Consider the following 24,382-nt stretch of genomic DNA (forward strand, 5'->3'; position numbering starts at 1 on the left):
TCATTTCAATATAAAACACACACACGCGCGCGCCCACACCAGTTTCCTCTGTAGGGCGTGTGTGTGTTCTGTTGAAGCCAAACGCACACCGTCCTGCAGAGGAAACTGCTTTAACATGTGGGTCAAACGTACACAGGTCAACCACAATTCATAAAAGAGCTCAATGTTAAGAAGGCGAGGCGTCGCTATTTAGACCAGAACTACAGCTCCTACACACCAGTCTGGATCAACTTGATCCACGACGATAAACCAGACACCAACAACTTCACTTTAAAAGAAAATCAATACATGAAAAGTATCAAAAAACTACTCGGGTCATTGAGACGAGTTGTATTACAGACAGCTGCATCAAAATCACCATTTATAAATCAGGGCAAGTAGTGTCTGTTGAATATTTTGGAGATATATATGATTACTCATATTTCATTCGGAAGCAGATTTAAACTGATAGAAGTTGTGATTTTGCAAGTATGCTGATAAAACTGTTGTGCGACGAGAAAACTCTGATTGCGACACACTCCAGCCACATGGCCGTCACATGTGGTGATTGTGTGGGCTGATTTATTTTGCTGTTCTTCAGCAAAGGAAAGCAGATGCACTCAAACCGGCTCTGACAATCATCCGTTGGTGTGATTTTAAATCCAAGTGAGTAAATATCGAATCCCGTAAGTGCTGACGTCAAATATGAGTGCAAGGTCGCCTTGAAGTCCACACACACTGACAACGGCAGCCACACGTCGCTGTGAAACTGCATCGCTCAGTAGAAAAAAACCCCCCTTTTCTCTGTATTCACCACCAAACAGGACAACGACGTCTTCACAGGTCACGTCTGGGCGCAGGTTTCTAAACAGGAGGCGACAGACTGAGTAACAACAAAACTCATTTTAGTCTGGCGAAGGCGCTGGCCACAGCAGTACTCTGAGGAACTCAGCAGGCCTCTGGCTCTCTTATCTTTCCAATTCCACGAAACCTGTGGCAGAGACGACGCCAAAGAAGCGAGTGATGAAAGGCAGAGGCAAAGGTCCGCACTTTCATCAACACCACTCTTCACTGACAGCTGTCTGTGAGGAAGAAAGGCGGCGTGATGGTAGTGGTCAGGTGGGGGTGGGATGGTGGTACTGTTCAGGCGGGGTGGGTTGGCATTTGTGAGATGCCTGGTGTGAGAAACAACACATCCAGCGAAGTGTTAGAGGAAGAACAGCTTGCTGGATTCTGAAGCTCTGACACCTTTGAGGAAAGACCAAGTCTCTGTATGAATGTGTTTGCTGATGCAGAACTGAAACCTGAGCATGTGAAACAAACAGAATGAAGCAGCTGCCATTTTTATTGCGATAATAGCAGTTCAGTTTGGAGAGTCGCAGGAAGCTTGTTGTATTGAAATGTGATATCCATTAAAAAAAAAATCAGTATGCTCCATGTGTACATATGGTACAGCTTTACTTACATGGGGATTTATGTAAAATATATGAGCATCAGGCCACTGGACCACCATATCAGACAGACAAACCCCAGAGAAGATAGCACAATATTAATCCTTAAGTGAATTAATGACTCAATAAACAAAAGAAACAAATGGATAAATAGGACAAAGCTTCAGGATGAGAAGCTGCTGAAATGTAAAAACGTCACACTGGTCAAACCGCATCCGGCGTCTGGACCCAAGCTGGTCTCAGCTTGTTCAGGTCCCTTGAAACCCGACAGAATCTTGAGATTAGACGACTCATCGTTCTGCTGGCTCACTCTCTCTTTCTTCCTGTCTCCCTCTCTCTCTTTTGCTCTCTTACTCTCTCCGTTGCTTTCTGTCCCTCTCTCTCGCTCTCTCATCTCCATCGCTTTCATCTTGCCTTTACAGCTAACTTAATAACTGATGCAGAGAAACAGTTCCGCAGACCTCTCCTAATCAGGAATGATGATCAATACTCAGCAGTTTCCTCTTCACCTCCATCGCACCCCCAATCCACCCGAAGCTTCTAATTCAGCTTTTTTCCCCAAGACTCGTAGTTTCTGTGTGCAAGTTGTGGTGAAAACTCCGGACTGGAAACAAATTGTTGTTTATTCCAGAATGGTATCCCATAAACACTTGAAGTCTCATCCTCTTCAGCTCTCAGCAAAATGCAGGAAGAAGAGAGCTGCACTGCCTTTTCTCCATGGCACTCCATCATACAATCTCTCTCTCTCGCTCTCACCCTCACGCACACACACACACACACTTCACCCAAACCCCATTATAAACACTTTTCTCATTTTTACAGAAGGGTTCATGGGGAGATCTGTGATAAATATCCGGTCTGTGCATGTGTGTATTGGTGTGCACGTCACCGGTCACTCTTCACCCTTTCACTTATTCACTGCCTCCATTCGCTCCACAAAGCCAGCCAACCCAAGGCAACCCTCTAATGTCCCAGGTGGTTGCTGATGAATCCGAAAAAAACCAGCACTGAGCCATCCTGACATTCTGATTTTATAAAGAATAAAACACATCGCTGGGTGGAAGCAAAGAGGGAGAAGTCAAGGCCTGGTTTGTTACAGGGCAGCCAAGTGTGGTGTTTAACCGTGACGTCAGGTATCATATCTGAATGGAGATGTTAGAGAGAACTTCTTCAGATCGTCTACCCGTCCTGTCAGATTCTCCACTCCTACCTTCGGTCCGTTTCCACCACATGGGGAGAAAAAGATGATGAGGTTTAAAAAATGCAGGGTTCACACTGGCTAAGTATCTGCATGTGTCCCTATGTGTAATAACCTGAAATGACTAAAATCTATTTTTATTTAGGAATGAGGAACACTTTGTCATTTCATTTTATGTACTTCTGTACATGAAAGATCGTAAATGTATCATTTCTGTGATTACTGTTAATATGCACTGATGTTCATACAAACGACAAAGACCCAACAACCACAAGAAGACAATAGGCTAAGAGATAGTATAGTATGAAGCCTGAATCTGTATGTCTCTAGGATATGATGCATATTTGCTTATAAAGTGCATTTTTCCAATGTTGTTTGTGAAAGCTGCATGCGGCACATGGGAAAGTTGATGTCAAAATGATCCTCGATTCTGTGTAGAATACATGCATACACGCTCTATCATAGGGGTAAACTGATTATCGGCCTGGCCGATTATCGGATCTGATAGTCAGCATTTTTACGATTATCGGAATAGTTTTATTTTTAATCCGATTACCAATAAAATAAATGAATTAAAAAAATTCACTACTTTGGCTCCGATGCAGCCGTCTCTCTTATCTGTAGTCACCACTCTGGTATCGAGCAATGCTCCGCCCACAGCACTACTGACTGGCTACACGTCACGAGTAAGAGCCTACCAACACTGAAGGCTACTGTGCCACAGACGGGCATAGAGGAATGCATTTGCAGACTGGAGCAGCTCCAGTGAGCAAGCGCAGCTATACGTTTCGAAGGTAAGGCAGCAGACATTGCCGAAGTTGCAATAAACATCACAATCCTCTACGCAGAAGGTGCAAAAACACCACAATATCATGATCGATTTCTATGATGACAAGCATGCTGAGTTTCCCAGTTACACCACTAAAAATGCCTGAATAATGCACTTTGTTGCAATGATATACAATTAACTATAAAGAGATAATAGAGTTTATTTATGTAACAATAACTATATCTTTGAGTAAAGTTGGTGCCAGTGCAACTGAAACTTTTTAGCTATCATATTGCGAAGGTAACATTACTCGTCCGTATGAGCTGTTTTTACATGTTTTAGGTAGCCGATGGTCAAAATAATGTAAGCTAATGTTGAGTCTTATAGAGCTAACTTGAATGCAATGGCAAACGTCAACAAGTTCATTTACTGATGATTTAAGATAATGTTGAAAAGTTATCTTTTTAAACATATGAGTAATGGCATTTCAACAAAGTTTTATGTTGGCATTTGTTTTATTCTGAATTTTGAAACCAAGATTTTCATTTGTACTGCAAATTATAACCGATTCCAAATATCGGTTATTGACCTTAATTAATAATCGGTATCGACCCTGAAAAAAAAACAAATTAGTCGACCCCTACTCATCTGCTAACATGGGCGCCAAACGGTAGCAGACTAGGTTCGGCAGCTGTCGGCGTGTGCTTCAGCTCCAGCAAACCTCTCCATCTACAGAAGCAGAAAAGGAGCCCACATCTAATGCCCCTCTCTCACTACAGGGTACCGGCTCGACTTGACTCGTTTTTTTTTTCTTCCGGTTTTCCATTGGGCAAAAGTTGCGGATACCTAGTACTTTTTTTGGTACCACCTCCGTCCAGGTTCCAAGTGAGCCAAGCTGACACTAAAAGGTGATGTGAAAACACTGCAGACCACTGATTGGTCAGAAAGAAATTGAACAGCTCTGTTTACAATCAGAAAATGCCAAAGCAAGACTCGTGAAACTTGTATCGTAGTTGATAATCTAACCATGAAAAAAAAATCTCAGCGAATCTCTTAGTTACAAGCAGCCATTGTTGATTTAAAAAAAAAACTCATGTGGGGCGCTGGTGGAGAAGGGAGGAAAAACTAGTCAACATACCCACAAGCAACTGATGGGGGTTCGCTGTGAGGGGGTACTATGTGCAGTAGAAAATGAAATCCAGAAAATTAAAGCGAGTAGAGTCTAGTTGAGCCAGTACCATGCAGTGGAAAGGAGGCATAATTAATGCAATTGCATCTCATGATCTATGGCGACTGATCAGACAAACACCCTCCATCATCCTAAACTCCCCATCCCTGAACTTCATGTACATTATGAAAAACTATCAACAAACACATTAAAGACACGTGACCACAATTACAATACCAACTCATATCAGAGTCATATTTACTGCCAAGTACAAGAACATACAAGGAATGTCTTGGTATGCTGGTGCAAGGGGGAAAGAATCAACAGTAAATAGTAAAAATAAAAGTTAACAAAGGATAATAAATCAAATATATTTCAAGATAAAATAAAATAAATCAAAGTGAAAGTAAGGTGCAATCAACACTGGTTCGGGGTTGAAAATGAGACCACGTGGCAGCCCCTGATGCCCGGCACTGGGTGGCAGGACCTGTATTTGTAAACAGTTAAATTAGAATTTTAAGAAGATATTTACATAATAAGATTTTTTTTTTAACCGGGTAGTGCAGGTTTTATGCTGGATGTCCATATACAGAGCACAGTAGGGAAGATAAAAGGGGGTGGGGGTGGGGGACAGATATGTCAGGATCTCTGGGTGTCTGGGGGCTTGTTAGAAAGGCCTACTGCTGTAGGGAAGAAGCTGTTCTTGTGGCATGAGGTTCTGGTTTTTGTAGACCTTAGCCTCTTGCCAGAGGGGAGTGTTTTGAAGAGACCATGGCCTAGGTGGGAAGGGTCAGACATGATCTTTCCTGCTTGCCTCAATGTTCTGGAGGCGTACAGGTCATGGAAGGATGGCAGGTTGCAGCCAATCCCCCTCTTAGCAGAGCGAATGATACACTGCAGTCTGCTCTTGTCCTTGGCAGTGGCAGTGGCAGCAGCGTAACAGATCATGATGGAGGAGGTGAGGATGGACTCAATGATGGCAGTGTAAAATTTCACCATCACTGGCTTTGGCAGGTTGAACTTTTTCAGCTGCCGCAGGAAGTATATCCTCTGCTGTGTCTTCTTGATGAGGGAGCTGATGTTCAGCTCCCACTTGAGATCCTAGGTGATGATGGTGCCCAGGAAGTGGAAGAATTCCACAGCGTCAACTGGGGAGCCACACAGGGTGATGGGGGTGGGTGCGGCTGGGTACTTTCTCAAGTCCACAACCATCTCAATGGTCTTTATAGCATTGAGATCCAAGTTGTTGTTATAATGATCCCTTTTGTATAGACCCTTATAAAGTGCTTACATTCGTTTGTTCAAGGAGACAATATTTATTAATTAAGTCATATAATCTGTTAACCCTAGCTATTATATGCAGCTGTAGTTTCACTAGAATTGAAGTGATTTCACAAGGGCAGGTGGTAATATGTCTGATTTCTATGGAGATGTACTGTAAGCAAATCATTACCATTTACACACCATAATATTAATATGTTCTTATTGATAGATGAATTTATACTGGCGCTAATACTTATTTGAAAGACCAAGCTTAGTTAACTGTCATTAAGGTGAACACGCTGACTTGCATGCTAAGCTGCAAGCCTGGCGACTCTACTAGCTAGTGTTCCCATTGATCTGGTGCTGAGCCGGGCTAGTTATGTCCTCATTTCTTATACACGCATTAGAACATATACAGGAAACGTATACTTGTGATCAATTCTGAAGTTCGGCGATATGAATGTCACAAAAGAAGTGGCAGTGAATTTCACTCTATAAAAGCAAACTCATTCTTATTTCATCCCAGTTCAAGCAGACAGCGGATCATCAGATACTAAAGCTGCAGTCTACTGGGCTGTTCAGGTTCACATCTGGATTTTTTTTCTCCACATTTCAAATCAATGAGGGCAGAAAATTTCCCTAAGTTAAGCAGCTGAGCCTCAGAATCTCAAAGCCAAACTCCCACAAACGCACACAGCTCGTCTGCCTGCAAGGCCGCTTAAACCAAACACATATCGATCATAACTGAATCATCAATGGGAGTGAATGTCAATCATGAAAAATCTTTAAAAATTGACATCAATAACACCATGAGACATTACGTAAAAGCAGATCTAATAACAGCACTATCAGATCAATATCAGTTTGTTCTCTTGTCAGCATATCTGGAACCAGATCTTGGTATTGTCACCATTAATTCAAATATATGTGAATAAGTGGATTCTGACCATGTCCCGGTGTATTCCTGCAGCCTTTGCCGTCCTGACAGAAGATAAAAGACTGAAATGTGAAGAGAAAGGCATGCAGAGACACGCGGCAAGTTAACAAACGAAATGAAAAGATGTTCAAGACATGACATAGAGAGAGTGGTAAACGGTGTGGAACACAAAGCATATAGACATTTCAAAGCATATAGATATTTCACGCCTTGGTTTTGTAGTGTGAAGCTATGATTCTGAACAGGAAAATCAAATCACAAAGTTGGCTGTAAGGCAACATTGTGTTAATGGTTCTGAATTTGTAATTATGTCATTTCTAATTCTACCTATGTAGTTTGTGTTATGCATGATTCTGTTATGTAGGCTTTTTTTTAAAAACATGGTTTTATGTGGGCTTTTTATCATTTCCATTGATGATTTTATTGATACTTTATGAATATAAATGAAAGCAGAAGTCTACAAGGAAAATAAAATGGAATAATCTTAAAATAGGATTCAAATTAATTCTCCAGGGCCGCATTCATGCTACTGAAGCCTTCCTTAATAAGGCTTTTGTAATAAAGGGCATGTAAAATAAATAAATAATATTAATATAAATACTACTACTACTAATAATAATAATTTTATTTATACAGCACTTTTCAAGCATTACAAAGTGCTGTAAATACATAATTGATTAAAATAATAAAACACATACGGGAAAGGGACAAAGTGTCAGATAGCAAAGCAAGAATTACAGGGGCAATTACAAAGATGCACGTAAAAACAATAAAATGAATAAAACCAAATAAAAAAAATAAATGACGTAAAAACCAAAATTAAAAACAAAAATAAAAGCATCATAATCAATAAATAAAAACAGCTTTATACAGTTCATATAGGGAGAGCAGCTCGGAGGTATAAGGAGGTGCGAAGCCAGTCAGGGCCTTAAAAGTAATTGAAAGGATTTTAAAATCGATTCTAAAAGACACAGGTAGCCAATGTAAAGAAGCTAAAATGGGTGTAATGTGGTCACATATTTTGGAACCATTTAAGAGCTGAGCTGCAACATTTTATATGAGTTGAAGGCAATGGAGAGACTTTTGGAAGAGACATGCGCAGAGGGAGTTGCAATAGTCGAGGTGTGATGAGATAACACGTGAACAACCTTCTCCCGATCAGTTAATGGCACAAGCCATTAAATTTTGGTGATATTCTGTAGTTTATGGCCTGGCGGCCTGTCCAGGGTGTCTCCCTGTCTGCTGCCCAATGCCTGCTGGGATAGGCTCCAGCATCCCCGTGACCCTGAGTAAGGATAAGCCATTTGGATAATGGATGGGATGGCGGGATAGATAAAAACAGGATTGGAAAACCTTTTTTATGTGGAGGTCTAGCTTAAGGTCAGGGTAGAATATTACACCAAGATTTCTGGCAGAGGGCTTTAAATTGGAAGCCAGTGGACCAAGGAAGTCAGATTGATAATTATCAATCTGAGCCCTAACATGCGGGTAGGCAAAGAGGATGACCTCAGATTTGGTGTCATTGAGCTGCAGAAAGTTGTCAGGCATCCAACTTTTGATCTCTGCTAAGCAATTATGAAGGGTTTTCAGGCTGGCTTTGTCATTAGGTTTGACTGGCAGGTAAAGTTATGTGTCATTAGCACAGAAATGGAAGTGAATGTTATGGCAGCATATGATGTCACCCACAGGGAGCATGTAAAGGGAGAAAAGGATGGGACCTAAAATTGAGCCCTGGGTTACGCCATAGTGGTAGGAGGCAGGGATGACAAAGAATCACCTATGCTAACAGAGAAGTATCTATCAGTTAAATAGGAGGTAAACCACTTAAGGCAACACCGGAGATGTCTACGCTGTCTTCCAGATGGTTTAAGAGGACAGTAGATCAACGGTGTTGAAGGCAGAGCTCAAGTCAAGGAGGACCAAAATTGACCAATTACCTGAATCAGCCGTCAACAGGAGGTCATTATTCACTTTCAGGAGGGCAGTTTCTGTGCTTTTAAGGGCGCAGAAACCTGACTGAAATTTTTCAAAGACATTGTTACTACTGAGATGTGCAATTAGCTGGTGGAATAAAACTTTTTCAATGACTTTGGAAATAAGTGGGAATTTGGAGATTGGTCTGTTATAGTTAAGCTGTAGGGTCTAGGTTTGGTTTTTTTGAGGGGAGAGACCAAGAAAAAGAAGAAGACATACTTTATTAATCCCTGTGGGAAAATCCATCTTGTGCATTTAACCCATCCTAGCCAAGTAGCTACGAGCAGTGGGCAGCTGCCGTGCAGCGCCCAGAGACCAACCCGTTTTAAAATAGGTGGGAAAAGACCCAGAGTTCAGGGAGCTGTTAACAATACATAAAATGTGTGGGTCAGTTGTGGAGAATCTCCATCAAAAATAAAGTCAGTAAAATGTCCAAGGAGCAGGTAGAGGACTTCATGTCATTAATTATTTTCAGCAGAGTTTCAAGTGAAATTTGGTTGAAAGAGCAAAGTGAGCCAATAGATCACCTTGGGGTTGGTTCTCCTTATCACTTAGGAGCTCCCACAACCGCTGATAATGGCTGATCTAATGGAATGGATTTTGTCTTTAAAATGGGTTACAAACTTTGGGGAAAGCATACCTGTCAGAATTCTGAGGAACACCAACAACCCGGTCAATAGTCCTAAAACAGGATTCTAGTATTATGGTAGTTCCTGGAGATCAGAGTGGAGAAATATTTCAATCTTGCATCTTTAACTGTAGCATTATAATCCCTTGTGCAACCTTTAAGAATTTGATGTAACACCTGCAATTCAGTGGATTTCCACTTGCGTTTAATTTTTCTGAGCTCTCTTCTAGGCTTACAAATATGCTTGTTCTGCCAGGGAGAGCTTTTATTAGATGGGTAGGTGCAAATTTTAGTTGGTGCCACCGAGTCTAAAACAGCCAAACAGATGCTAATGAGATGATTTAACTGATCAACAGTCGGTAGATGAGTAGCTGGGGAAGTGGCAGAGGAGACAAAGGCCTGGATAAATGTGCTGGCAATTGAGGGGTTAAAGATGCGTCAGCAGGTGGGGGCTGACAGTTTACTAAGAGGAGGGGCAGAAAGTTTACTAGGAGGAGGGGCAGAAAGTAGATTGAAAAGAATGGTAAACTGATCAGAAATATACACGTCAATAGTTTCTAGATAAACTATATTTACACCAAAGGCTAACACTAGGTCGAGTTTATGACCTTGGACGTGGGTCGACCCAGTGTCATGAAGCACAAAGTTAAAAGATTGTAAAAGTTTAAAGCTCCCCAGCTAAAACACTGTTTGAGCAACACACATGAATATTAAAATCATCAAGAATGATAACACAGTCATATTTTACCATAATGACAACGGGTCTCAGAGCTCAGTAATAAAGGAGATGTTAGATTTAGGAGTATGGTAAACTAAAATAAAGAAAGAGGATTGACGCTTACCAAAATGAAAGGCAAAGTATTCAAAAGAGGAAAAGTCACCATAAGGTACAGCACACCAGGTTAAATTATCCCTATAAACTACAGATACTCCACCACCACAGCCAGAGAGCCTAGGGGTGTGTAAGTAAGAGAAATTGGGAGGGCAAGCCTCGTTTAATGGCATAAAATCAATCAGGGAGTTTCGTTGAGCAGGCGGATGTCATTATTATTTGAGATAAAGTCATTGCAAATGAATTACTTATTATTGAGTTACCTTACATTTAACAGAGCAGTTTTAATGCGGGTTGGAGTCATGTGTGCCATAATGGACTTATTCAAAGGAGAGCGTCAACATTAATTAAATTATTAGCATTTACTCCATGCAAAGTAGTTTTTCTATGCACTGTGTTACCAGGCTGGGCAGGTGGCAAATGAATATTATGCTAAGACAGTCTGTTGGTAATATGGACAAAAATAGGAATAGCAACACTATGATCATTCCACAAGGAGGAGTTAGTAACAGCGGAGGGTGCATGGCTGTTTTTAGTGGACAGAGAAGAGAAAGAAGAAGACTGAGACCAGATGTGTGATGTAAATAGTCATGTTGGGGGAACAATACAGCATGCTGCAGGTTAGCTGCAAGCACACGACTATCTAACTTGTTTGAGTGAAGACCATCTCATGTAAACAAAGAGGTGCAATCCCAGAATAAATTGAAATTATGAATAAAACCCATGTTATGAGTACTGCAGACAGACTGGAGCCAGGTATGAAGGCTGAGAATCCTGCTAAAATGCCCAACTCCATGACCCAGTGTGGGAACTGGACCGGAGATGAAAGCAGACTTTCCAGCAGGTCAAAGAGGTGGATAAAGTCGGCTTTCGTCAGCTCGGATTGCTGACAGGCAGTGTCATTCGTGCCAAACTGGACAACTATTTTCTTGATTGTCGTCGGGAGTGAAGTCAAGAGTCCAGGAAGCTTTTCGAGTATGCAAGGGATTGTAGCTCTGGGATGCGGTATGTGACCGCATTAACAAAGCAGATTTTTCTAACTATGGAATCTCCAATCATCAATCTAGTGGGAGGGATGAAAAGAGGCAGTGTTTGATCATGGAGAGTGCTGTGTGGTAGCAGTCATACATGGGCCCTTGGGAGTGAGATATCACACAGCAGATCTTAAGACTTGTGCGTTAATTTCGCCAATGATGAAGCTGTGGCCAGGGAACCACCTTGATGTTGGTGTCGCCCAGGACACGATGGAGGGGTGGAGGGTTCTTTTGGGAGTCTGAGGTTGATGTGCAATGGCCAGTGGAGAACACCTTACAGCAGGCAACTGCAAGCCAGTGACAGGGCAGATGGAAGACAGGGCGGACTGGTCAGGACCACAGCAGATGAAGGATGGGAGGAGCCAGTTAGAGGAGAGAACTCAATCATGTCCTGGATATCCAAGCCATTCACAGGCAGCCTGTGGGATGGGCAGGACGACAACCACCTAGGCCAGGATGGACAGGGGGAAGATGGACAACATAGTTCACCCAGAACTTGAAATCTGTTCCCAAGCTGGAGTGCCTCCTCTGCTTGCAGCTGGAGCTGGTGACTACAGCCAGGTTTTCTACTTTTCACAGGGGACCAAGGCTTTCAGACGGAGGGTGTAGAGCTGACTTGATTCTTGGATTTTGCCCCAAGGCTGAGCCAAACCTCCTCCCACAGAGTCAAGAAGCGAGAGGGGTAGATTGGTTTACCTCCCAACCATGGGATGGTGTCCTGGAGCAAGGCTGAAGGGTCAGGGGAACAGGGCTGGCTGGCTGGCATAACTTGGCTTCCCTACCAAGGAGAGATGCTTAGCCTGGGCTGTGGCTATAGTTGAAAAATCTAGGCTTAACCTGTCCTCTCTGAGTTCAGCATGAAAGCGAGTGACGTCCTCCTTCACTTGTGAAAAGGTAAAATGGCAGTTTACACATGCAGCTATGGTTGTTGCCAGGACTGCATGCAAGGCTGACAAAGCCACACAGGCAAAAGCAAGCCGTACAGCTAATGGCTGCAACAGGCAGGGCAAAATTTATATCCTGTGATCAGGCTGAGTAGACACAGAAGAAACTTCAATTTTAGCTCCGATTGCTTTTCCATTGATAAAAACCGTGTCTCTCAAGCGAAGAACTGCGACATAGGTGTAGTGTCTCTCAGTCTCAAGTTTCTTTAAAAGGTCTGTGGGTAGGGGGCATTCAAGTGGTGTGGCAGTCTATTCCGCTGCCTACCAACACGGGAATCGCTGGTTCAAATCCCCGTGTTACCTCCAGCTTTGTCGGGCGTACCAACACATACAACTGGCTGTGTCTGCAGGTGGGAGGCCAGATATGGGTATGTGTCCTGGTTGCTGCACTAGCACTTCCTCTGGTCGGTTGGGGCGCCTGTTCGGGAGGGAGAACTGGGGGGAATAGAGTGATCCTCCCATGCACTAAGTCCCCCTGGCGAAACCCCTCACTGTCACGTGAAAAGAAGTGGCTGGTGAATCCACATGTATCGGAGGAAGCATGTAGTATTCTGCAGCTCTCCCTGGATCGGCAGAGGGGATGGAGCAGAGATCGGGACGCCTCGGAAGACTGGAGTAATTGGCCAGATACAACTGGGGAGAAAAAGGGGGGAAAACATCCACACACAAAAAAGGTCCGTGGGTAACAATCCATGATTGGGTTGAAAATAGTCGATAAATAATCAATAAAGCCAGTCCTTAAAATGATCCGAAAAATCAAAAACACATTTTTGACAGCTCAGTCCACCAACAAACAGTCCTGCTTCCAGGTGTGAGCACTTCCAAAGTGGAAGTCCACAATGATCTCAGGAGTTTGGATCTTCTGATTGTTAAAATAATTGCAGTGCTTAAAACATTTACATAAAAGAAATGAACAGCAGAATAAAGATAAATTTTAAAATCACGTACAGTGACTAAATATCAGCGGATTGTCAGCTGTCAGCTCTGTCAGATCATCCGCCGATGTCTTTCAACTGCTCGAACTATCTCCAGATCCAGACGTTCAATGGCTAAAACCTTTTACCCAGTCAAAGGAGTTAAAAACAACCAAGATCTAAAAAATATATCGTAAAAATGTGGCTTAAAACTGGATAAAAAGTCCATTTTTGACATAGCTTCTGAAGGACAGACAATGCCTACGATGCACGTAGTAGCGTGTAATAATGATATTCGATAAAAGCATGACAGCCATGAACTCCTTTTATTACTAACAATAAAAAACAAAATAGAACAGTTTACTTGTACTGAAGAGCTGGTGCCTTTCTTTACAAGAAAAGAGAAGGAAGAAAAGGAAGGTCGAGACTGCTTGTCAGAAAAACCTACCAATCATATCAACACGTGTTCTCACAAAAACACACACACACGCACGCACGCACGCACGCACGCACGCACGCACGCACACACACACACACACACACACACACACACACACACACACACACACACACACACACACACACACACACTATGACCAATTACAAACAGCACCTCGTTGTGTTGTCGGAACAGAGAACATGGAGGATGGACAGGAGAAAAGGTCTCAGAGGTCCATCATGTCCTCGTGCCATCACAGCAGACAGGAGTTGGCGTCCACGAGGGGAGTTCACTGTGATTCGGTTCTTTTGTAAAATTAAAAGCTTCGTCTGTTCTCAGCGTTCGGTCTGGGTTGGACAGAGACTGTGTTCACAGTTTCTTTCCATCTCAACAGAGAGACATTTGGAGGAAAACCAGACATCACAGGCCATCAGAGAAGAAAACAGATTCTGTTTTTGGATCATCCGCCTCACTTTTGATCTGCGTTGGAGAACTGACCAAGCGTAGAGGAACATAGAGGAACGGCTGATCAGAGTTTTAATCATGCATCTTTAGATTCATCAAATCACTTAACAATTTATCATCCATCCATCCATCATCCAAAACACTTATCCTGCTCTCAGGGTCACGGCGACGCTGGAGCCTATCCCAGCAGTCATTGGGCGGCAGGCAGGGCAACACCCTGGACAGGCCGTCAGTCCATCACAGGGCCAACACACACACACTCACACACACATTCACACCTAGGGACAATTTAGTATGGCTGATTCACCTGACCTACATGTCTTTGGACTACGGGAGGAAACCGGAGCACCCGGAGGAAACCCACGCAGACACGGGGAGAACATGCAAAGTCCACACAGAGGACAACCTGGGATGACCCCCAAGGTTGGACAACCCCAGGGCTCGAACCCAGGACCTCCTTGCTGTGAGGCAACCACACTATTACAATTTATCAGATTTTTTAAATTCATTTTCACTGTATCTTTCTGTCATTTTACATTTACTCTCACACCATACATGTACAGCAGAGATATTGCCATGCAGTTTTCCCCATGTACCAGTAAATTGCTTAACAGACAGACAGGAGCGAACTCAACACCATCTCCATTAAGAAAGAAAGAAACAAATCAGTCCGCTTAATAACTGAACCACCTTCTGTTCAAATGTCTCACCGGTTCAACCCTCGCCCTTCTGAAATGCAGAGAGAAACCCGAGTGCGTCTAAGTACTCATCCTCAGCTTTGCAAAAATGCCGAGTTCATACCACAGATTTTCCCCTTGATGTTAAATGTATATCGTGAGAGCACTTAAAGAAAGAAATGACAAGTAGAAGGGAGTTTTCTTGACATATCAAAATATTAAAGGGCTTGTAGTGAGATGTTACAACACTGTGATTCAAACCTCCAAGGTTGAAACAAACCAACCTTTTTATACCGAGACTGCTGCTTCGAGAAATGTTTTACTATAAGTCAACACGAAGCAATCAAATGCACACTTTAGGGAAAAAAAAACACTATCACAGGATCTTAATAGTTTGTACTGCCGCCTCACAGCTATATGGTTTTGGGTTTGATTCTAGTTGACATGTAGAGTTTAAAGATTCTCTCCATGTTTGCATGGGTTTCCTGAGTTGGATTAAAACATACTGATGATGGATGCATGGAATTTAGACAAAAAAGAGCAAACAGATTGGAAGCAAGTTAAAAGACAGAGGTATCTGCCATCATGTTTCCTTACACTCTGTAATATTTATGACAGTGTAGCTAGATAAGTTGCTAGCTAGCAGTTCAATGTTGAAATCACATGCCTGCCAGCCAAGAGACTTGACGTTTTTCCCCCTGAGTTTTAACCAAGGCAACTGCTGTATGTGTGTGTGGGGGCGGGGGTCTATATGATGTCATCTAAAGCACCAAATTTGTTGGGACCACTACTGCACCACTAAAATCATGGAGAGTCTACAGAAGTTTCAAACTCTTTCAACCAATAATCCTTCAGGACAGCATCCTGGGGACTACGGCACATCGCAACAAAAACAGTGGCCACAGTCCTTTAGGTATTCATGTCTAGTAAAGCCACTAAGGGTGTGTGCAGCAAGTCATCGGATCTAAAGGTTTTAGTGAAATCACATGAGCATGGCAAGCAGGCAAAGGAATACTGACCCGCTATAATAAAACCAGCGGAGTAAAGCTCTTAATGTCAATTCTAACCAGAGTCAAACACAAGATAAAAGTCTCTCAGCAGAACCATCACGAGAGGTTTTACCATAGAAACATAAAGACGTGACTGCTACAGGTCTGCACACAGTCACCCATGTCTTTTCACATACACAAAAAAGGGGGTAAACAACTTAAAGCTTGCTATATAGCAAAAAATGTGGCCACAAATGCAGGGGCACATTATGGAACGGTATCACAAATTAAAACATTTTACACTTACAAGAGTAATGTTTCTATTGCTATATCTTAACATGTTTCACGCTTTGCTGGGCTACTGTGTTTCCTCCTGCTGCAGTGCACAACAATCCTCCCCCGGAGATCAATAAGGTATCCATCCATCCATCCATCCATCTCTAATCAAAATGCAACTGAGGTTTTCCAAACACTGCATGATGCACACGTATTCCTCCCTCTCATTGCGCGAGCCATCAAGGGGAAAAGCAAAGTGCCACTGAAGTTTTTGTAACACTGCATGGCACACATTATAGGACATTATCCATTATTAGGTCCTGTCACTGTATGAGCCTTTATGTGGCGTAATAAGCGGATCTCAGAGGAAACCTTGTGGATGTGATCAGGAAAACTTTCCCATGCTGCAACATTAAAGTCTCCCAAATTCAATTCACCGCCCGGACGGAAAGACTCTTAACACGCTGACCGCTTATGCTGTCACGTGAATAACGGCCGAGACATGAAAGAAGACGAACGTACGGCACCAAACTGGACCCGCGCATGTGGGAAGTGACTAGCGGGGCTCTCACATGATGGTACAACCACCGGCACCTCCAAACAAGACGTGGATCATTCTGGATCATCTTTTCCTTACCGACCGGTTCCGGTAAAGAAGTCACACTGCTGGGGTGGGGGGGTGGGTTGTCTTTAAATTAGTGTGCAGGTTGGTAGGGGGGAAATCCCGAGAAAAATCCAAAAGAGAAACACAGAAATCCAAGAGAAACACCCACAGACGCGGGTCTTCTGATCGCTACAATTTAACCCCGGTCCAGTTAACGTTAGCCGGCGAGGCTAGCTGCGTTAGCACCGAACACCACGGGCTTCGACGTGGTGCAATCCAATCACATCCGGACGATTCGGTACTTACCGGTGTGGGTTTGCGGGTTCTGCAATCCGATCGGAACCGGACAGGACGGTGGAAATCTTCAACATTTATTTGTTCCGGCAACTGAAAACATAAAAAGTGAAGTTCACAGCATCGCCGATCGTTCCGCCATCTTCACTGGCTGCGATCTGGAGCGAACCAAAACCACCGAAGGGGCGGGGGGGGAGGAGGGGGGACAGGGGGGGGTGAGTTCACTTTTAGTTTGACCCGAAAATCTTTTTACCGCATTCCGTCCGCTGTCGGGGTTATACTGACACAAAACCTCGAAATACGTTAATCGATATTGACGTTATAACGCTCCTCGGTGTTTATATGCAGACCCCACGATGCCGCGGTTCTTAAATGTACCCCCCCAACGCGCGCGCGCGCGTACAAACACTACAGAACAATGTCATGTGAAGAATCTGTTGATTTATTGTGCAAGTTATTTTATTTCATTTTATCTCCGTTTCATGTGTCCAGAGACGTGCTGCGGTAATATGGGCACATGAGCGCCGTGCCAGAAAAGGTCGCTGAGCCAAACGACTGAATTGAGGGCGCAAGTTTATGTTGCGCTTTGTGCGCGTGCGCGCGCGTGTGGAGCGTGGTCGTTTCAGAACGAGTCGTTATCAATAATGAACAAGTCAGATCCGTGTTTACGTGCGGCTCTAATGACGCAATTATACAACATGGAACTGCGGGTTTTCAGCATTTACATGTCTGTGAGACATCAAACAGAAGGGAAAAATAACCGTATTTGTTGCTGCTACCAATTTACGAAAAATATGTAAAATACAGCTTTTTTTTATTTATTTTTTTTATTGAAAACGAATAATTCAGGGGAAGGTGTGCTGTCTTGGTCTGAGTTGATGGAAAGCTCTGAGCCAAGCGCGCCCCCCTACGGCCACCCAGACAATAACAACACCGACGCCAACAAAAAGTTAAGTACATATTAGCGCTGGTATATTAATATTGTGGTGCTCGTATTTTTAGCATTAAAGCACAATAGTGATAAAAAACTATAGTAGCATTATTATGTTAGTATAATCTACTGATATAATTTGTGTACTATAAATATACAATATATGTATCCTTTTTTTTTTTTAGCATATTGTTTATCAGCTTCAAACGGGCCACTACATATGAAGTTCCCTTTGGAAAACAATTAAAACGAGTCCACTTACTTACTTATACAGGACACTTAAATACACAGAATCAGAAAAGTGTTTAATAAACATGTGTTCAGCATTTGATGGACATAGTAAAATTAACACAAATGCTTGTGAGACAGTGAATCAAGTTTACATTGGGGGGGGGGGGGGCAAAACGAGGAGTCTGCCTTATTCAGACTCAAGAATTAAAAAACAGGCATACACCCAGATATCTCAGGAGTCCTGGAGTGATAAGGCCCCGTGTTGAGAATTGGCAGTGGGTTTTATGCACCGCCCGCCTACATTTGGTGAGGCTGAATAAGAATACAGGCGAGCTCTCTGCTTATGGAGGCTGCCTGTGTTCTGTTAAACCGAGATAATAGAAAATATCCCAAATCCTGGCCTGAGACAGAACGGGCTAAACTGCAGCAGGTGAGCCGTCAGTTAAAGAGGAGATTGTGTTGAATTGTCTGACAGGTCCAAACTGTGTATTAATCCTAGAAGAGCCGTGCAGCCCCAGCAGGACTTTGACCAGTACAATGTCCCATCTGTCTGGTCAGTGTATCAGTAGTGAATGAGACCCCCCCCCCATCTGACAAACCAAACACACACATCTCTTTGAAACATCTTTATTAAGTAAACTACACATTTTCAGAATCGGTTTTATCCATATTTTTTTTAATTATTCGTTTTGCTCTAAATTACAACCTCTTGCAATCGGCAGCTTTTATATATATATATATATATATATATTTAAATTTATATATTTATATATAACTTCTTAAGTCAATTTCAATCAAGCTACACTTGGGGGAATACAAAAATATCACAGTACAATTTCTACTAATTTGCTCTTTACCCGAGAGGTCCAGAGCCGAGTTAAAGAAGTCCCGCTGACCGCAGGACGTCTGTGGAAGGAGGAAGTCTCTGACAGCGAGAGCACCAGGGCAGCCTGAACAACGAAGGGCTGATCATACAGTCACACCAACACAGACGCCGTACGTTGGCTCGTCGTGTCCATAATAACGGTGATTCTTCTCGGTGACTCTGGTGGGACGTTTGGGGCTGGTGTTCATCATGAGCCTGCTTTCACGATGCCGGGCCGAGCGGGGCCAGGGCTAGGGCCAGAACCAGACTCCGAGTCAACTCAAACAGGTTCAGGACTCACAACACAATCTTCAGTACCCAGCAGACATATTTTTTGTCAACATGTAGATACAAAAGAATCATAAAAACGGTGTTGCAGGTGTGAAGTTTATTGGCGTTAGTGAGCGGTGAATGCTGACCGGCCCCGGTTGGCCCCGCGGTGGGAAAGCAGATTGGAGGGCCTCTGAGTCAGTCCAGCCAATACCTTTGGTCCAGTGTGACTCCCCGAGTTCACAACTGGCCTCGCACCTCAGTCACGTTTAAATGGTACAAAAGACCCTCCCCCATTTTGCAATATGCCTCACGTTTTAAAATGTTCTCGTCCTCTTCTGATTCCTCGCTGCCTACACCTCATAGTCAGTACAAAACATATAAAAACGAGAACAGTGAAAAATCCTCAACCCGTACTCCACATATCCTCACTCCAGATCTTCAATGCAAACTGGATGTTGTTGTTGTTGTTGTTGTTGTTTAAGACCCGGACAGAAAACTCAAACTTAGGATCCATAGAGAAGTTTCTGGAAAACAGAGTCTCAACATCTCCCCCACCCCCCAGGAGAGAGGAATGTAGTAGTATGACACCAGTCACTTAGTGGTTCCATTATAATACAAATGCCAATGAACAAGATAAACAAAATAAAAGGACAACTTTAGAGAGGAAAGACAGAGAGAGAGAGAGAGAGAGAGAGAGAGGCTCTGCTATCACTCCGTCTTCAAGAAGCAGAAGAGGAGGAAAGTGGACAATGGAACAAAAGGATCCCACGTCAACAATACTGGTATAAACCATCAGGAGACTCAATGCGCTGTGAACATTAAGGTAAAAAAACAAAAACAAACCAGAGTCCACTTCCTCCTGGGCATTCCGGGTTGACACACACACACACACACACACACACACACACACACACACACACACACACACACACACACACACACCCACCCACCCACCGGTGACATTTAGAAAGGAGGTTTTTCAGGGAATGGGTGTATGCAGGGTGATTGTGCTGCCTGTGTGCTGGGTTCAGTGTGTGTGTGTGTGTGTGTGTGTGTGTGTGTGTGTGTGCCCATACAAGGCCAAATGAAAAGGAGGAGCACTGGTTGGGGGGGTGAGCAGGAGGTATTGAGGATCAGTTCGTCTCACAGGACCAGCTGGAGTTTGGAACACATCCGACCCAAAACACCAGCCATGGTCATACTGAGGACTGACGAATTCTAACCCACACACCTCACCTCACACACACACACACACACACACACACACACACACACACACACACACACACACACACACACACACACACACACACACACACACACACTCCCAGCCTCAGGTGGATGTGGGGTTGGGTCAGGGAGAGAAGGTGGCCATCTCCAGAGAGATGCGCTGCCACAGCTCCTTGGTCTGTTTGCCTCTCTTGAGGTTCTGCAGCACGTCGTTGAACTGCATCATGCCCACCGGAGTCAGACAGAACGCTCCGCGAGCACTGCGGATGATGTTGACAAAGTCATCATAGTCTGCAGGCGTCAGGTGGATCAGCCGGTGGTGAATGTACTGCAGAGAGAGCGAGAGAAACAGAGATACAGATAGAGAGAGAGAGACACAGAGATTGAAGACAGAGAGCAAGAAACAGACAGACAGATAGGGAAGGGGACAGAAAGATGGAGGACAGGAAGAAGGAGAGAGAATGAGAGAGAAGAGAGTGAAAGAGGACGTCAATAGAGCAACTATGAGGATGTTTTGGACAGAGGAAGTCAAAACACTAAATGATCCTCACACCACCTGTCTCCATGCTAACAGAGGGTTTAACTGCCAGCATGTACATCATCTGGACGCCCCCTGTGGGATGGACACGACTCAGTCTATACCAGTGGCTTTCAATCGGGTCATCAGGTACCAGTGCAGCTGGGTTTCTGTTCTGCCAGGTAGTTACTTCCACTGGAACAACAGACGAATGTAATGAACTACCTGGTAGGAGGAATAGAAAACCAGCAGTGCTTCTGGTGCCTGAGGACCTGATTGAGAACCACTGGTTCACACCAGCTTCCCTCAGGATTGTAAATCATTACATCCTCACAGACCTGTATCTGGTATAAAACAATGCATCCTACATGTATTTGCTCACATCTTAACATCATATTCATGTAGCTGTGGAGGCATACCTTCCAACACACACACACACACAACAGCTGATAGGGGCTTGTCACTGTCACTACCATGTTAAATGGTAGTTCTGACACATGAAATTTCTACCTTCAGCCAAAATCATGACTTGATCATAAACGGAGACGCAAGTGTGATACACCAACTTGTGTGATGTTAAAAAAATCTGTTGAAAACTGTTCACAAAACGGCTGTGGTTAAAAACAATGAATAATGATGGGGCGTGTGGTACATGCCGGCAGATTCTAACAAACCATAGGGTAGTAACACTGTTACTGTACACCTCATCCTGTCACACCGTCTGATGGTTTATCTGGTGAAGCTGTTGAAACAGGACTGTCTTCCAACAGTCATTCACACCAGGAAAACAGACCGACACTGCCTGTATCTGACAGCAACACTTCATATTTACCAGCGGGTTGTTGACTGACATGATTTTAATTTTTAATGTCTGTTTGAGTGCTGTGTAACTGTGACGGTGTGGTCGGCTGTGTTTCCGGATGAACGATCCACAGGCTTTGTTTGGCACTGCTGCCAGAAACGTGATCGTCATACGCCTCATTGGACATGAGAGGCAATACGGCGACCCCTGGTGGCCATTTGGAGGATGACCGCTGTGACAGACGTTATTCTGGACCAAAGGAGACGTCATTTAGTCGTCACAGAGCACAAAATGTACTATTTACGTCTCACGGAAACCTGACAGTCATAGAATGTCGTTCTACAGTTAAATTCAGCAACTCCACCAGGGTTTATTTACATATCTCCTGAGACCCAGGAAAATACTGCTGTTTAATTTCTATTTTTGTGCATAACTTAAGTGTTGGGGTGGTAAAACACACATTGCAGAGAAAAAACATGTGTAAACTTGATTTTGTTCAAATTTTACGACATGTCCGCTATAGTGGACAACCCCCGCCCCCCCGCACATCTGACGTCATTTTAGGCACAGTTTTCCTCTTTAAGGGAAAACAGGACTGAATACGGTGGCATGTACAGTATGAGCGATATGAGCAAAAACGCTTCGTCCACTACAGTGGACAAAAATGAACTGCGTGGTCTCAAGAGGATATGCAAACCTCAGTCTTTGGGCAGACAAGGTGCGTTCGCCAGGGGAATGTAGCACATGGGAGGATCACGCTATTTCCCCCCAGTTCCACCTCACCCTGAACAGCCCCCCCCCCCCATTCAGGGATGGTCATTCCCTCTACACAAAGATGGCCTTCCTGACTCCCCATTCACACCATTGTTCCTCCCTATCAAGGATGTGCACAGCCTCATCCTTGAAAGAGTGGCCGCTGGCCTGTAGATGGGTGTAGACTGCCGAGTCCTGGCCTGACGCGTTAGCTCTTCTGTGTTGTGCCATCCTCTTGGCCAGCGTCTGTTTGGTTCCCCCGATGTACAAGTCATGTCAATCCTCTTGGCACTTAACAGCGAGCACTATGTTGTTCTGTTTGTGCCGGGGGACCCGATCCTGGGGGTGGACCAATTTCTGTTCAAACAGTTCAAACCAGCATTCCTCCCTATCAAGGAAGTGTACTGACGAGGTCACTTAGATGAGTGATGAAACATTTCTGTCAATCAACGTTGTGTCCAGATGAACTGTAGTGTCTGAATACCTTTATGTAAAACACATGCACAATCTTTTAACTCATGATCGAAAATGTTCTTTTATTGATTGTAAACCTCTTTAGGATTTTTTTTTCTGGCATTTTTTATTTAACAGCGACAGTTAAAGGCAGACAGGAATTGGGAGGGAGAGAGGGAGAGAGAGAGAGAGAGAGAGAGAGAGAGAGAGAGAGAGAGAGAGAGAGAGAGAGAGAGAGAAAGAGAGCAAGCGAGACAGAGAGAGGGGTATGACATGCAACAAAGGTCGCCAGCAGGAATCAAATGGTGATGGTTGCGATCATGTGGCCATGTGGTATGTACTGTAACCATTCAGCTACGGAGGCACCCATATTGCTTTTTTTAACGATACAGAACTTTTTCCAAAACAGAGACAGATTTGATTGCCATATAATGTATATTTAAGTGACAGTTTACCTGCAGGTAGGACTGCTGGCAGCGCTGCACCAGCTGGTGGAAGGCGGGTGTGCGGAGGTGGGCGTGGATGTGGGCGGGGTTAAGCCTCTGCAGGGCATCCATGATAATCTCCTGCAGGACAAATGGGCTGAGGACACCTTTAGCTGCTCCAACACAGAACTGGTAGACATAGTTCACTCCTGCAGAGGAGGCGACAAGAGGAGAGACGGCTGGAATGAGTTGGAGCAAGGATTGGACATATAAAGAGGGGGGGGGGTGAAGGTAACATAAAAAAAGAGGGAAAGTAGAGAGTATATTTTGATGTTGGACATCTGTTTCCTGGCTAGTATAGAGTAGGACAACAGACAACAGTTTCAGAAGTAAAAGGAAAATGTTGATTATGTTCATCCATCCATCCATTATCTTAACCGCTTATCCTGCTCTCAGGGTCGCGGGGATGCTGGAGCCTATCCCAACAGTCATTGGGCAGCAAGTGGGGAGACACCGTGGACAGGCCGCCAGGCTGATTATGTTCATGTGACTGTAAAATGAAGCTGTTTCTGACTGACATCAATTTTATACTCTACCTATCACCATGGCTAAATCAGAAAATGTTTTTTTCAACAAAGTACAAAATCAAAAGACAAAATAAAAGTATTAAAAAAAATCAAAAATTGTGACAGTAACCTCTGTCCCTGCAAGCCACAGAGCCCATCCAGGGACCAGTTTCACAAAGACATACTTTACTATGGCTTACATAGTCAGACTTCAGACAAATGTCTGAATCCATCTGTTGCACAAAGCAGTTTAGTTCTTGACTATCTTAAGCAGCACTACGGTACAATTACTTCTGGGTAAATTAAGATTTTTTTCAAAGTAAAAAAGAATGGCTGACTAAGTAACTGCATCCAACCGCTCAGCTCCGTTTACCCCAGCAGAAAATGTTTGTCTTTTGGAAGAATTCAATAGTTACAAGGACATTTTATTTGGAAAATTCAGCGAAGAGTGTAGCAATAAAAAAAAAAAAGAAAAAAAAGAGAAGTTGTATGGTAAAAAAT

At 43.7% G+C, this 24,382-nt stretch overlaps 2 protein-coding genes across 6 annotated transcripts in view; both read right to left on the bottom strand.

Annotated features, from left to right (window-relative positions):
* The window catches only part of ndst2a (N-deacetylase/N-sulfotransferase (heparan glucosaminyl) 2a), a 152,419-nt gene extending 135,436 nt beyond the window's left edge, over positions 1-16,983 (bottom strand). For all 4 annotated transcript variants that reach the window (XM_056291567.1, XM_056291566.1, XM_056291565.1 and 1 more), the window contains exon 1: positions 16,848-16,983. The gene's annotated coding sequence lies outside the window, so the exon portion shown is untranslated. The remainder of the gene's footprint in view (positions 1-16,847) is intronic.
* A 3,440-nt stretch (positions 16,984-20,423) lies between these two features.
* Positions 20,424-24,382, bottom strand: part of zswim8 (zinc finger, SWIM-type containing 8) — a 54,925-nt gene continuing 50,966 nt past the window's right edge. For both annotated transcript variants that reach the window (XM_056291913.1, XM_056291912.1), the window contains exons 25-26: positions 23,346-23,524; positions 20,424-20,693 (exon numbers count right to left, since the gene is read on the bottom strand). In XM_056291913.1, coding sequence (XP_056147888.1) covers positions 20,490-20,693; positions 23,346-23,524 — 383 coding nt within the window. In that variant the 3' untranslated portion in view covers positions 20,424-20,489. The remainder of the gene's footprint in view (positions 20,694-23,345; positions 23,525-24,382) is intronic.

The sequence above is a fragment of the Lampris incognitus genome, chromosome 13 (genome assembly GCF_029633865.1).
Source record: "Lampris incognitus isolate fLamInc1 chromosome 13, fLamInc1.hap2, whole genome shotgun sequence".
In the NCBI taxonomy this organism is placed as follows: Eukaryota; Metazoa; Chordata; class Actinopteri; order Lampriformes; family Lampridae; genus Lampris; species Lampris incognitus.